Genomic DNA, 15,145 nt, shown 5'->3' on the forward strand with positions numbered 1-15,145 from the left:
TAGCAGATAAGACCTGTCCCTGCATAGTGAGCCAGCAGACAGTGTCTGGGCACACTTTACAAACACCAGGTATCCCTTTGTTGAGTCTCATCCCCCAAGAATTGTCACCTAACTGCATTCTTAACTGCAGCATCTAGCCTTAATTGGGATTGGCCTGGGGCAAAGCAGAGTTGGAAAGGTGAAAGGTGTGTGTTTGGACCATCCTCTTAAGCCGAGACCCTCTATAAAATATATGTATATTTGGCAATAAAGTGAGCAGCCATCAGCTGTTTCCTGGAGTGGTTTCTCCGAGCACCCGTCATCTGCCCCATGTCTGCCTGGACCCAGTGCGCAACATGTCTGGGCACGTTGAGGAAAAACTGTTCCCCAACATTGAATGACCAAGAACCTTGACCAATGCTCTTATTTAACCGGAAGGCAAATTTTTCTCTGCAAAAATGGTGGAAGTTAATCTGAAAGGTAAATATATCAGTCTGGGGGTGTGTCTGCCTCCTTACAAGTTACATTCTTTACATACACACAGGAGTGCTCTAGGCTACAAATAATATGATAGCTTAATTTCTTCACTTTTTATATGTTATTAAATTGACAACATCAGTAGGTGAAAATATAGATGTAGGGGCTGGAGTGATAGCACAGTGAGTAGGATGTTTGCCTTGTACGCAGCAGACCCAGGTTCGATTCCCAGTATCCCATATGGTCCCGAGCAACACTAGGAATAATTCCTGAGTACAGAGTCAGAAGTAACCCCTGTGCATTGCTGGGTGTGACCCAAAAAGCAAAAAGAAAAAAAGAAAATATAGATGTAAACACTTCTCAACTTCCAAGTATATCACCAGGTCTTCTGAGTAAACACTCACTGGGCATCACTAAGGGAGAGACAGAGGGAGATGCTCCCTAAGCCTCAAGTGCTTTCCCTGAGTAAAAGTGTCCCACTCAGGATCTCTGAGAGGCAGATCTTTGTGATCTTATTTCATAGTTTTTTCAACAGGACTACTTCTGGTGAGAGTTTGCGAAGAAAGTCTGTGTGGGTCGAAACAATTTAAAATCATGGCCAACAAACCATAAAAATGATGAGGGTTGTTTTCTTTTGACTCTGATTTTTAGCTGGGTAATTGGTGGAAAGGTGAGGTCTGTCAAAGAGAAGCCATGGGTATTTTCAGCACTGCTTAATGGCCACAGTCTTACCACAGGGGTCACACAACTGCGCCTCAGCCCTGCCTCTGCTACACTTCCCAGAGGTGTGCGCTCCTGGCAGCTGTGTTTCTGCTGCAACACCTGACTCTTTGACAGTGTAGATTTTATTTTCTAGAAACCTGGGGATAAGACTTCTAGAAAATGAGAGTTACCATTGCACAGTGATATTTATGTCAGCATGTTAAAAATGAGGACCACAAACTCCTCTTGCTGAGGTCCCCACAGCTCCTCATCAGAGCTCCTTCAAGTCCCCAGTATAGTCTACTCTTATAGAAGTCTGTTTCTAGAAACACCTGACCTGAAATAATGATTTTGAGTAAAGTCTTTTCTGAGCTCTTTCCTCTGCTTCATTCTTCTCGAGATAATTTCATCTTTCCTGTCCCGCCTTGGTGATAGTTTTCTGGCTGTGCTGGAGGAATGCACAGTGCCAGCTCTCCCTGAGACCCTCAGAAACATGATTGGAGATCACTTAAAGAAACTAGAGGCAATTTCTCTTAGCAATGCTTACAATTTGAAAAATAGATTTCTATTAAAATATCTTGGTGTAATATCAAGAATAAATGATGTGCCTGAAAATTACAAAATACTCAAGTCTTTAGCTATCAAAACTACTTAAAAATTAATCTGATGATGTGGTAAGAAGTAAATGGATTTAAGATCAGGAAATGTCATCATCATCATCATCATCATCATCATCATCATCATCATCATCATCATACCATTATTCCTTGATTTTCCAAGCGGTCTCAGTAACATCTCCATTCATCCTAGTCTTGAGATTTTAGAAGCCTCTCTTTACTCATCCTTCCCAATGGTGCCGCACTGGAGGCTCTTTCAGGGTCAGGGAAATGAGACCCATCATTGTTACTGGTTTTGGCATATGAATATGCCACAGGGAGCTTGCCAAGTTCTCCCATGTGGGCAGGAAACTCTCTGTAGCTTGCCAGGTTCTCTGAGAGGGAGAACTAGGCTGTAAGATGTCCAAGCTTCCCAGAGCTTAGTCTCTGGATGTTGGCCCCATGGCGCCTGGGGCAGTTTCTGGGTGTGACCGCCTAGTTACTGAAAAATGGGGGATCTGTAGCCTTTTGAAAATTTTTTTTATCCCCTTTGGATAAGTAGTAGATAGTAAGTGGTTTTGCTCAAAGACCCAAGACTTCTAATTATACTGATTCACATCAACACTATAAGTCTATTACAACCTGGAAAATACATTTGTACTTTCTTTTTTTTTTTGACATACCCTGAAAGTGTAAGTTCTCATCAAGTGAGAAAAACACCTGAGAGAAAAGAAAGCTTCCCAGACAAGCTCAAGACAAGTGTTGACACCCTCTCTTTGTTCACTTATTTTGTTATTTTTGAACCATACTTTTCACTTCATTTGTATTAGAGTTGAAGACCTTTATCTCTGAATAGCTTTGTAACACAAGAGTCATATATGTGTAATAACATTGCTGAGATAGGATGAAAAAGTAGAAAAGCCTGGGGTTTAGAGCACTTCCATTCTTTCTCATAAGGCACAAGAACTCTGGGAACGCACATCCTCCACATATGCCTTGTCCCTGCAGGAGAGACCTGACCAGTGTCCAAGGTCACAGCATTCCAACCAGATTTGTATTCTGGGGTGCAGAAGCTTACAATATCAATGGAAAGTCATATTTCTGTTGCTTCCTAATTGATCTAAAAAGCCCCCCATGAGGATGGAAAGTGCAGGATTCAGTCCGCTGTGCACCCTTTAAGCCTATTAACACTCTAAATTAAAAGCCTTTAAACTCTAAGTTAGTAGCAGGTTAGCTCCATGGCTGATGTTTGAAATAGCCTTTGCTCTCTTGCAGGTGAACTGAGGAAGACTTGGAGGGTGCACAGAGGGACACATGGGTGGTGAGGTGGGGGAGAAAACCATCAAGTGAGAAACAAGTGCTGTGTGACACAGCAGGTCTTTACCCACAAAGGTGCAGCTTCCCGAAGTGTACGACCTCCCTCCGCCAGCCCTGGGTGGTCCCTGCATAGTAGGTGCTACTGGGATGGTGCTCAGTGGAGCATAAGGAGCTGATGTGGCTGGTGCTATGGTAGCAGAGGGGGAGAAGCAGGTGCCAGGTAGCCCCGAAGTCCCTTGAAAATTCCAGTTTCACTGGGTCAGCAGATGAGCTATCTGTTGAGCATCCAACATTGATCTGGAGGGAAAAGCAAAATAAAAAAATATTCAATACAAATTATGTCAGAGCAACAGGTGTTGAAATAATTCACCACTTCATTATTTACCTTAGTCAATTTTTCTGGGAGCTGTCCTGATGAAATATTTAACACTGTCAACTTCTGTTTTGCCTGAATATATTATCTTTGAATTTTTTTTATAAAGACTCTCAAAGGGGCTCATGAAAAATTTATTTTTATTTACTTTCTAAGAAATCCTCAGAAATGGGTAAGGGAGAAACCAGTGCAGGATTCCAATTTTGCCTTTGGCTCCCTTTCATAGCCCAGCCATACCAACTATAATGAAAAGACTCTCCCTAAGTTTTGACTATTATTTCCCAAACCCCCATACTGCTAGATAGTAAAAATTTCATTTCTTTTTGTAATGCTTTCCAAATAACTGGGTTTTGTTTTGGGGCCTCACCTGGCAGTGCTCAGGGATTACTACTGGCTCTGTGTTCAGACATCACCTCTGGCCAGCTCGGGGAACTATATGAAATATTGGAGATCAAATCTGGGTTGACCGCATGCAAGGCAAAGACCTAACCTGCTATGCTATCACTCTGGCCCCATAAGTGATTGTTGGTTTCTTTCTCCCTACACTTGGCAATGCTCAGGGGTTACTTTTGACTCTGCATTCAAATATTATTTCTGGCAGTGCTTAGGGGACCAAATGGGATGCTGGAGATCGAACCCAGGTTGGCTGTTCGCAAGGCAAGTGCTCTCTATCCACTGCTTCTTAAATAACTGGAAAAGTTCTTTTTGTAGGAAGACTCCTCAACATGTATTCACTTTGCAATCCAAAAAATTTTTCCTGGCACAGGGAGAGGCAGAAAGAGTTTTTATTTTTAATAGGAGGTTACCAGGACTCTTCTGGACATGCCCAAAGGACTCAGCGGGCATGAGGACACACAGTGCCAGGGATAGAGCTAAGAGCTCTGATGATGCTAGGCATGTAGCCAATCAGTAAGTTACATAAGTAACAATATAAAATTAGAAAATATAACAGGCAGTGGAAAATAGAAACAGAGAAGTTTCTCCACTAAGGCATCATTTGTTTTCTGAGTTTTGAGATGCAAAAAAATCAAAACCCTAATTTATGGGATGCAGAAAGTTAACTTAAAGCATATACTTTAAATTATGTGGCAGTAAGATTGCTCAGTGTTTGGATATGGGCCTCAACTATAGAACAACGACCCTTGGAGTTACACTGGCATAATATCATGTTGGTTCCTTTGATTTTATCTATTTTTTTAAAAAAATAAAATTTTTTCTTATATACTATTACTTTGTTTTCTTGAAAGTTATAAGCAGTTTACAAATGTCAATAAACATACAAAGAAAAAATATTTCAAATGATGAAACTACTGTATGTAAGGAATGAGAATGTGGATCAGTGAAATAATTCATATTCCACATGTTTAAGGTTCTCAGTTTGAGTCACAGAACTCAAACAACAAACAAACAATAAAATTAGTCATTTTTCTTAGTAGAATTTTATCTGTACCATATGAACAATGGTAAATACTGTATAAATAAATGTTCTGACAAGGTATACTATAGCTACTTTGACCTAGGTCCTAATTAACACAAAATTGTAGGAGAACATGGGATTTGTCCTTTTAGCCTTGCCACAGGGAACTTAGTTTACCTTAGAGCAATGTCCTTTCTGTATGGACACAGGAAGACAACTAATATTATGTTTGTAACTTGGGAGTTGATTGATTCCAATAATATTTACTCCTGGGCATCTGCTGGGGCCACACTCAGCAGAGATTTTAGCTTACTCTTAGCTCCATGCTCAAAGACCACCTACAGGCTGCAAGGGGTGGGGGATACACTGGGTGCTGGGGATTGAACTCTGTCCATATGCAAGGCAAGTTCCCTACCTTCTATCCCCAATTTTTTCCCAGTTTTTTAATGACTAACAGAACTGATTTACACAACTTCTCATTAAAGGAGGTAGAGCAGTTATATCATAAAGACAAAAACTCAGAAATAGAACTTGTTTTGATAACTGGTTCTGATAACAAAATTAAATTATGATGTTAGATAACTTTCTCCTTACACAAAAAAATGGAAAGTCATAATGCATGGAATTATTTGAGGTTTTTTCCCTCCTTCCTACGTTTTGTTCAAGACACATTTTAAAGCATTTATCATAGAACGAAGTACCTCAAATTGTATGATGGTGTTCTCATTCACATTCAGGTCACGAGTGGTAATGGAATGCTCACCAACTTCATTGGAAACAAACACCATAGCTGAATCCTCCTCACTATAATAGAATAAAGCAAAAATTCCATCTTGGCAAAATTTCATTGTGATTTGTACGTAAGAGTGGTTTTGTTTGCAACTTCTCAAATACTTACGGTGCTCCCTTTGAAGAATATGGGCAATAAAGTCCAATGTTACCACCGGGATAGAAAAACCAATTGTCTTCTCTGGGCCCAAAGTCAAATGTATCCAGAAGCATCACAGGGTTGTTTAGATTATTTCCATCAATAATAAAGTCATCAATAATCCAGATTTCTTCTTTCTTACCTAAGTCATTTTGGATAAAGCAAGTTTTTGTAAAAGTGAAAATCAGATGGATAATTTTGTTCAGTGGAAGAAAGTAAAGGATTAAAGGAACTCATTAACAAATGGAAAAACAGTTCTTGTAGATAAAGAATCCTCAACTAAATAGCAATATTTATAGTTATGAAGTAAATAGAGGTAAGCTTCACTCACAAGCATGGAGCAGACTTACTTTATAACAGAGGTGCTAGGGATCCTTCATAGGCAAGAGTGAACTTTGAGGGGCCAGAGAGATAATACAGTGAGTGAGGTGCTTGCCTTGCAGGTGGTATACCCAGGTTCAATCCCTGGCACCCCATATGATCTCCTGAGCCACACCAGGAGTGATCCTTAAACAAAGAGCCAGGAGTAAGCCCCATGTGACAGCTGAGAGTGGTTCAAAAATAAACAAAAAATAATAAACTGTGAGTCTTGTTTTGTGACTTCGGTAACTTTAGGGGAGTCTGTGAAGATGGGTGGGTAGCCTAAACTTCCCATTTCAAGAACTAAGATGAAAATAAATGTGTAGGGACTGGAGATATAGTATAACAGGTAAGGTGCTAGCCTTGCATGCAGTCAACTTGGGTTTGATCCCCGGCATCTTATCTGGTCCCCTCAGCACTGCCAGGATTAATTCCTGATTGCAGAGCCAGGAGTAAGCCTTGAGCACTGCTGGGTGTGATCCATAAACAAAACAAAATGATAAATAAATAAAAAAAGAATGTGTAAACTGGAACAGGTAGAAATGATCTAATGATTTAGATGAAGTCAAAGAAGTCTCTCTCTTTCTAGAAGTTATCTTTCCTTTCATATTTTGGAAAAAGTTGTGGAAATGATGAAAAAATCAGATTAGCATTCCAAATACAATAGAAAGACAATGATTTACTGGATGGTGAAGCTGCCTTAAAAAATAAAAGCAAACAAACTTCCATAAGTTAAGAGAGACAGTACAGGGACCAAAGGGCTGGCCTTGCACATGCTGATCCTTGTTTGACTCCTAGTACTGCATTATGATCTCCTGGGTCCTGGTAGGAACCTGAACATGGAAGCAGGAGTCACCCTTCCCCCTGCCATCAATAAAACTTTCATTTTATTTTATTACCATAAAAGATTATTTGTTTTGTTTATACATTATTTTATTTTTGACTTATTATTTTTAAAGGAAATGCCCTGGTTAAGTTTTAAAGATGGCAGTACATTTCCCTAATCAATTTCTACGTTACTTCTGCAAAGAATTTGCTTAATGTGATAGCTCCATGCTTACTTAGGTCACTAAATGTATGATTTTGTAGAGTCTGGTATTTTATAATCAGTACTTAATAGAAATATTGGAACCAGTAAAACATTACACATTTGTAAATTAACTTTCTGTAACCATTTGAAAATGTTATTAAATTATACATTCACATATGTGGTAAGAATATTTTATCCAAGGCATTATTGCTTGTTGTAAGCCCCTCTCACTTTGTCATGGCTATAATGTTGTTCTTTCTCTCTAATGAAATGTCACAGTTAGAAGAACTATGTATTTCTATAAGAATTCAGCAAAAACTACAACTGATGAGTGCCTAATGCTAATACTGGATTAATTTTTTTAAATCTGTAGCTCTGTGACAGAACTCAACTATATCTATATCATCAATAGAACTTATGAGTCAAGTATGAAGAGATGATAAAGATATTAATAGTTAGATACTCATAAAAAATGAAGCAAGCAGAACAGGCACAAAAGTCAGATCAAAGTGGGTAAAAGACCTTAATATCAGAGCTGAATCCATAAGGTACATGGAGGAAAATGTAGGCGGAACCCTCCATTACATTGAAGCTAAAAGCATCTTTAAGGATGAAACACCACTTACCAAACAAGTGGAAACAAACATAAACAAATGGAACTACATCAAACTAAGATGACCTCTCGGTGCCTGTGTTGCCAGCCATAATGCCCAAAAGTATAGAGAATATGGGGAATATTGTCTGCCATGGAGGCAGGGGGAGGGTGGGAAAGGGGGGGTATACCGGGGGTATTGGTGGTGGGGAATATGCACTGGTGGAGGAATGGGTGTTTGATCATTGTGTGATTGTAACCCAAACATGAAAGGTTGTAACTATATCACAATGATTCAATAATTTTTTTTTTAAAAAGAAGTTTCTTCACCTCAAAAGAAACAGTGACCAAAATACAGAGAGAGCCCATGGAATGGGAACAAATATTTACTCAAAATCCATCTGATAAGGGATTAATATCCAAGATATACAAGACACTAGTAGAACTGCACAAGAAAAAAAGTCCTCAAACTCATCAAGAAATGGGGAGAAGGAATCATCAGAAGCCTCCTCACAAAAGAAATACAAATGGTCAAAATACCCATAAAAATGCTCTATATCACTAATTATCAGGGAGATGCAAATCAAAACTACAATGAGATATTATCTCACATCACAGAGACTGGCACACATTCAAAAGAACAAAAACAACCAGTGTTGGTATAGATGTAGGGAAAAAGGGACGCTCTTTCACTGTTGGTGGGAATACCAATTGGTCCAGCCTTTTTTGGAAAAGAATTTGGGCACTTCAAAAACTAGAAATTGAGCTTCCATATGATGACCCACAATACCAATTCTGGGAATATATCCTGAAGGTGCAAAAAAAGCACAATAGAAATGACGTCTGCACCTGTATGTTCATTGCAGCACCATTCACAATAGCCAGAATCTGGAAACAATCCAAGGGCTCAAGAACAAACAACTGGTTAAAGAAACCTTGGTACATCTATACAATGGAATACTATGCAGCGGTTAGGAAAGATGAAGTAATGAAATTTGCTTATAAGTGGATGGTCATGAGAGTATCATGCTAAGTGAAATGAGTCGGAAAGAGAGGGACAGACTAAGAATGACTGCACTCATTTGTGGAATATAAAAATAACATAATATGAGACTGTCACCCAAGGACAGTAGACACAAAGGCCAGGAATACTGCTCCATAGTTGGAAGCCTGTCTGATGAGCTGGGGGAGAAGGCAGCTGGAACAGAAATGGGATCACTAAGTCAATGATGGTTGGAGGAATCATTTGGGATGGGAGATGTGTGCTCAAAGGAGATAAAGGACCAAACATGATAGCTTCTCAGTAGCTATATTGCAAACCATAATGCCCAAAAGTAGAAAGAGAGAGTATGGGGGAAACTGTCTGCCATAGATGCAGGGGGAGGGTTGGGAAGTGGGGGAGAGGGTTATACTGGAGATATTGGTAGTGGAGAATGTACACTGGTGGAGGGATGGGTGTTTGATCATTGTATGACTGAAACTCAAATATGAAAGCTTTGTAACTATAAAAAAATAAGTGAAGCATGTAGAACGTGTGGTGTGGATCATTAAGTCACTGAGGTGACAAACCTTTTTTTTGTACCTAAAAAGAAATACGTTTGTATGCCACAATCAGTTTTTTACTTGAGAATACATGTTCTTATTACCATTATTATACGGCTGCCACAGTCTGAATCTTGTAGCGTTGGTTTGGGCAGTGTAGGACAAGGGTACATTAATGAAAAGTATATTGGTTGTTTGAGGGAAGTAAAATTCATCCATCAGGTGCCAAGTGATTCCCCCGTTGATGGAGAACTGCAGTAGAATAGAGTGAGACCTGTCTGGAGTACCTAGAAAGAAGATTACACAGACAAAAGATGTGAGATAAAAATGGCTACACAGTATGATCTTAGACTATAGTTTTAGTATCCATGCATAAATCAACTTCTACTACCATAGAGTGTTTATAGCCTAAATGCTTCAAAGAAAACTTAGAACTTAACGACAGAAAAGGTTTTTCATATTAATGTCTCAAAACATTCTCCAAGCCTTGGATTTTCATACAAAAGAACCCCACACCCCCATATATAAGGATTCATCTTTTGTCATTTTATTTAGGAAATATTACATCAAAATTTATTGACTCTACAAGGATCATAACTTCACAACAGATTAGAAATTTCAACTTTAAGATACACGCAGAAGTTTACTTGAAAATTTATTACACCTAAATGGCATTATTTGGCAAGGAAGTTACTTGATCAATAAAATGGTAAGATGACAAGGAATTGTCTTTTGTGAGTTCATGTCTATAAAAGAAGCCACCACATTTTCATAAATTAAATTTTTAATTTGAATTTCTTACAGCTAGAGAGTAGCAGTGAAAGACTACAACATGGTAATACGTTTAACTACCATAGAGGTAGTATGATTACTATAGTTATATAAAATTATTATAAAATAAGGAGTTATCTTCTTATATTAACATGGGTTTGTATTATAGAAGTACATTTGTGAACAAGTATGTACTTGAATTGATTTTAATATTCCCAAATTTTAAGTATGAGCCTCAAGTCATTAAATTTTGTGGAGCAAAATTATCTTTACTACAATTCTGGCTGAATTATAGTAAAGAAAATTACTACAATTGGAGAAACTTTCTTGTAGTAATGAATTGATAACTTACCTTTTGCTATAAATCTAAGTGAAAACTGGACATACATAGTATTGGTACAATCTAGATCTCTTGAAATAAGCATCCTCAGTCCTTCCTGAAAACAAAAGTATACATGGTAAGCAATCTTCATTTACAAACTTACTCTCCTTTGATTTTTATATAGTTAACTCACATTAGTAAATGAATATTTGGTTTACTTTTATTTATTTATTTAGTTTTTTGGGTCATAGCCAGAGATGCACAGGGGTTACTCCTGGCTCTGCACTCAGGAATTACCCCTGGCGGTGCTCAGGGGACCATATGGGATGCTGGGAATCAAACCCGGGTCGGCCATGTGCAAGGCAATGCCCTGCCCGCTGTGCTATTGCTCCAGCCCCGCCCCTGGTTTACTTTTAAAAGAAAGATGGATGTTCTTCCTTCTTCTTCTTTTTATTTTTTTTGGTTGTTGTGCTTGGTTTTGGGGTCATAACTTAAATTTTTAATTTTGAACTTCTTACAGCTAGAGAGTAGCAGTGAAAGACTGGAAAATGGTGATACATTTAACTACCTTAGAACTAGTATAATTACTATAGTTATATAAAATTATTATGAAATTATAAAAATCCTTGGCAATGCTCAGGGATTATTCCTGGCTTTGTCCTTCGGGATCACTCCTGGTGGTGCTTGGGGGACCATCTGGGGTGCTGGGGAACAAACCTGGGTCAGCTGTGTGCAAAGTTGTGTGTCTTATCCACTTTACTATCTCTGGCTGCATCTTCCCATTATTTTTTTCTTCTTAAAAAGGAGCCAACCCCAGAAATATTGTGTGGGGACCCTGAGAACATTCCATGTGTTGGGCTGATGGTACAGTTTGATGTAGTGCTAGCCTTGCAAGAGTCCCCAGAACTATAGCTTGCAGTTATTTGGAAATGGAGAGGTCTTATCACTAGCCTCTCCTTCCCCAATCTTAATGACTTTCATTCCCCAGGCCTGTGTAACATAAGTTCATTGTTTTGACTCTAAATCAGATTTCACTTTTTTTTTCATCTTTTTAAGAAAAAGTCGAGCAGGAGCAACAGCATTTCTTATCTACAGACCTTAAAAAAAAAAAAGCTTTGACTCCCGAATTTCTCCTTTTCCCAGGTCAATAATTGAAACTGGGATGCCAATTCCCCCGTGCCTATGCCTCAGGCGTCTCCTTGGACCGTGAGTCGCCCCACCTCCCCGAGCCCCATACCGTCCACCCCTGAGCCACCCTCCAGCGCTGTTCCTGGTTTTCTCCCTTTCCCAGGTTTCTGTCCCCCATCTGGCACCCCACCAACATCCTGGTAGTGGGCGTGGCCTCCGCAGAAGTGGGCGTGGCCTGTTTTGGGGTGAGCAGCCGCTCATGCAGCCGCAGTTATTTTCCCCTTTCCTGGCACTTGGAAATCACATCTTCATTTCCATCACCTAATTCTGTGGAGCTTATCCTGGCCATCTCAAACACATTAGGACAATAGCCCAGTAGTGTATTCCAATTGCACCATAATACTGGCATCACTAGAAGCTCTACAAGTCCAATATAAAAAAACACATTCTCCAAAGCTTCTCTAGAGACCTCACCTAAGCCGCTGAGGAGCACCTGAGAGGAAGAGGGCAATACTGATAGTGAACTGGAAGGTTCCACCACCACACCACTACAAAAACATGAAGAAACAACAAAAATCCCATCACAAGGAGAAGATGATGAAAAGGGTCCAGGCGCCTCAACAGGCATTTCCCACAAATATGAGCTCTTCGATAAAGAATTCAGAGATGAAATATTGAAGATATTCAATGAACTTAAAGAAATGGCTCAACAGAAATCCAATAAATTAAAGGAGGACATGAAACAAACAATGGAATGGACAGCTGAGAAAATACAGGAAGAAATGAAAGCAGAAATAAAAAAGCTACAAAATGAACTGTCATGAATTAAGGATTCTGTAGATGAAATTGAAAACTCCGTGGGTGCCCTCAATAGTAGAATGGCCACAGCCGAAGACAGAATCAGTGAGTTTGAAGATGAGCTGCAGGAACCTTACAGGCAACAACAAGCAATGGGAAAAAAACCCTCAAAATAGCTCTTAGGTGAATCAGAGACCTAGAGGATGATTTCAAGAGGAACAACATTAGATTCATCGAAGTACCAGAAGGACAGGGAGACAACCCAAGTGAAAAAGCCACAGTTAAAAATATCATTGCTGGAAAGTTCCCAGAGCTGGAGAAGTCAGGCATCCAGATCCAAGGAGCCAGAAGAGTGCCAGTTAAAAGAGACCCTAGTCAAAAGACTCCAAGACATAAGATAGAACGATGGATGCCACAAATAGAGACACAATACTGAAAGCAGCAAGGTCAAAGAAGGAAATCACATACATAGGAGCACCCCTTAGATTTACAGCAGACCTATCAGAGGAAACCCTCTAAGCCTGAAGACAATGGTGGGATATAGTGAAAACTCAATGAAATGAACACCTCACCAAGAATACTTTATTCAGCTAAACTCTCATTCAAACTTGAAGGAATGACACACTATTTCATGGATTAACAACAGCTCAGGAACTTCATAGACTCAAAACCAAACTTAAAAGAAGGACTAAAGAGGCTAGTATAAGACAAGAAGAAACCCCACAAGCACAACAAATCCCTACAGAACGATGGCACAAAACCCATGACAATAATTTCCCTTAATGTCAATGGTCTAAATGCACTAATTAAGAGACACAGAGTGGCAAAACGGATTTGGAAACTAAACCCAACATTCTGCTGACTACAAGAAACATATCTGAACAGTCAGAGCAAACACAGACTCAAAGTCAAAGGATGAAAAACTATCCAGCAAGCTAGCAACTCCCTCAAAAAAGCTGGGGTGGCCATAATAGTATCCAACAACATAGATTTCAGGTTGAAAAAGATTAGAAGGGACAGCAAAGGCAAATTTTTACTAGTCAAGGGATATGTAAAGCAGGAAGAAATCACATTCCTAAATGTGTATGTACCAAATAAGGAACCAGCTAAATACTTAAAACAACTGCCATCAGATTTTAACAAGGACATTGCTAACAACACAATAGTAGTTGGAGACTTCAACACTGCCCTATCACCTCTTACAAGATTAAAACTCAGCAAGGAAACACTGGCTTTGAAGGAAGAGATGGAAGAGAGAGCTAATAGATCTATACAGGGCTTTGCATCCCGAAAAGAAAGAATAAACATTTTATTTTTCCAATGCACATGGAACATTTTCCAAAACAGACCATGTGCTGCGTCACAAGATATACCTCAATAGAATCAGGAAGATAGAAATTTTGTCAACTACCTTTGCAGACCACGATGCACTGAAGATAGAAGTTAACCATGCACAGACTGCTGGTGGAAATACCGAATGGCTCAGTCCTTTTGGAAAATAGTATGGACGTTTCTCAAAAAATTAGAAATTGAGCTCCCATTTGACCCAGCAATACCACTTCTAGGAATATATTCCGGAGATGCAAAAAAGCATAGTAGAAATGACATCTGCACTTATATGTTCATTGCAGAACTGTTTATAATAGACAGAATCTGGAAAAAAACCCGAGTGCCTAGAACAGATGACTACTTAAAGAAATTTTGGTACATCTACACAATGGAATACTAAGCAGCTGTTAGAAAAGATGAAGTCATGAAATTTGCATATAGGTGGAGAAACATGGAAAGTATCATGTTATGTGAAATGAGTCAGAAAGAGAGGGACAGACATAGAAAGATTGCACTCATTTGTAGAAGGTAAAGTAACAGAATGGGAGACTAACACCCAAAAACAGCAGAGATAAGTACCAGGAAGATTACTCCATAGCTTAGAAGCCAGCCTCACATGCTGGGGGAAAAGGCAGCTCAGATGGAGAAAGGACTACCAAGAAGTAAAGGGTGCTAGGAGGGCCCGCTTGGGATGGAAGAGGCGGGCTGAAAGTAGACTATAGACCAAATATGATGGCCATTTAATACCTCTATTGCAAACCACAACACCCAAAAGGAGAGAGAGAGAGCAAAAGGGAATGCCATGCCATAGAGGCGGGGTAGGTGGGTGGGGAATGGGGTGGGGAGGGATGCAGGGACCATTGGTGGTGAAAAATGGGCACTTGTAGAGAGATGAGTACTTGATCATTGTATGACTGAAACGTAAGCATGGAAGTTTGTAAGTCTGTAATGGTACCCCCTCGGTGATTCACTAATAAAAAAAAATAGCCTCGTTTGATCTCAGCATGTTGTGAGAGGAGTAAGGAGGAAACAGAAAATGTGACAAGTGCTCTCGATGAAAGCTGGGAACTTATAGGGTTTCAAGGGTTCTTTGGAATTCACTATCCCTCTGTAGGCTCTGACAGTCCTGGAAGGCTCTCGTTCAGACTGACACAACACCCCCTACGTGGTCAAGTTCAATAAGGCATAACTAAAGCAAGTCTCTTTGCCGATGCTGGAGTGGTTCATGCAGAGAAGTGCAGAAATGAGGGAAGGAATCACATTAGCTTTAGTAATTTTTTCTGCTAATTTACTATTTCTGGTTGCCTGGGATTGACACCTCCAAGCTTGCTTTTTCCCATGTATATACAGGATTGCAGAATAGAATTATGCAGTGCAAATATCCTAAGATCCAAGCAGGTCTTTTATATTTTTAGTTGTGACTTCTGGAAGAAGCAATTCTAGTGGTTTTAGGACTATGTGGAAACTGCCAACTGATTTCTTAA

General features: G+C 39.5%; 1 protein-coding gene across 3 annotated transcripts in view; it reads right to left on the reverse strand.

Moving 5' to 3' along the window:
* RELN (reelin) overlaps positions 1-15,145 on the reverse strand; it is a 530,126-nt gene that overhangs the window by 77,296 nt on the left and 437,685 nt on the right. For all 3 annotated transcript variants that reach the window (XM_055133703.1, XM_055133707.1, XM_055133712.1), the window contains exons 37-41: positions 10,437-10,521; positions 9,418-9,600; positions 5,760-5,931; positions 5,563-5,665; positions 3,139-3,368 (exon numbers count right to left, since the gene is read on the reverse strand). In XM_055133703.1, the coding sequence (XP_054989678.1) occupies positions 3,139-3,368; positions 5,563-5,665; positions 5,760-5,931; positions 9,418-9,600; positions 10,437-10,521 (773 nt within the window). The remainder of the gene's footprint in view (positions 1-3,138; positions 3,369-5,562; positions 5,666-5,759; positions 5,932-9,417; positions 9,601-10,436; positions 10,522-15,145) is intronic.

Source organism: Sorex araneus, chromosome 1 (assembly GCF_027595985.1).
Source record: "Sorex araneus isolate mSorAra2 chromosome 1, mSorAra2.pri, whole genome shotgun sequence".
Lineage (NCBI taxonomy): Eukaryota > Metazoa > Chordata > Mammalia > Eulipotyphla > Soricidae > Sorex > Sorex araneus.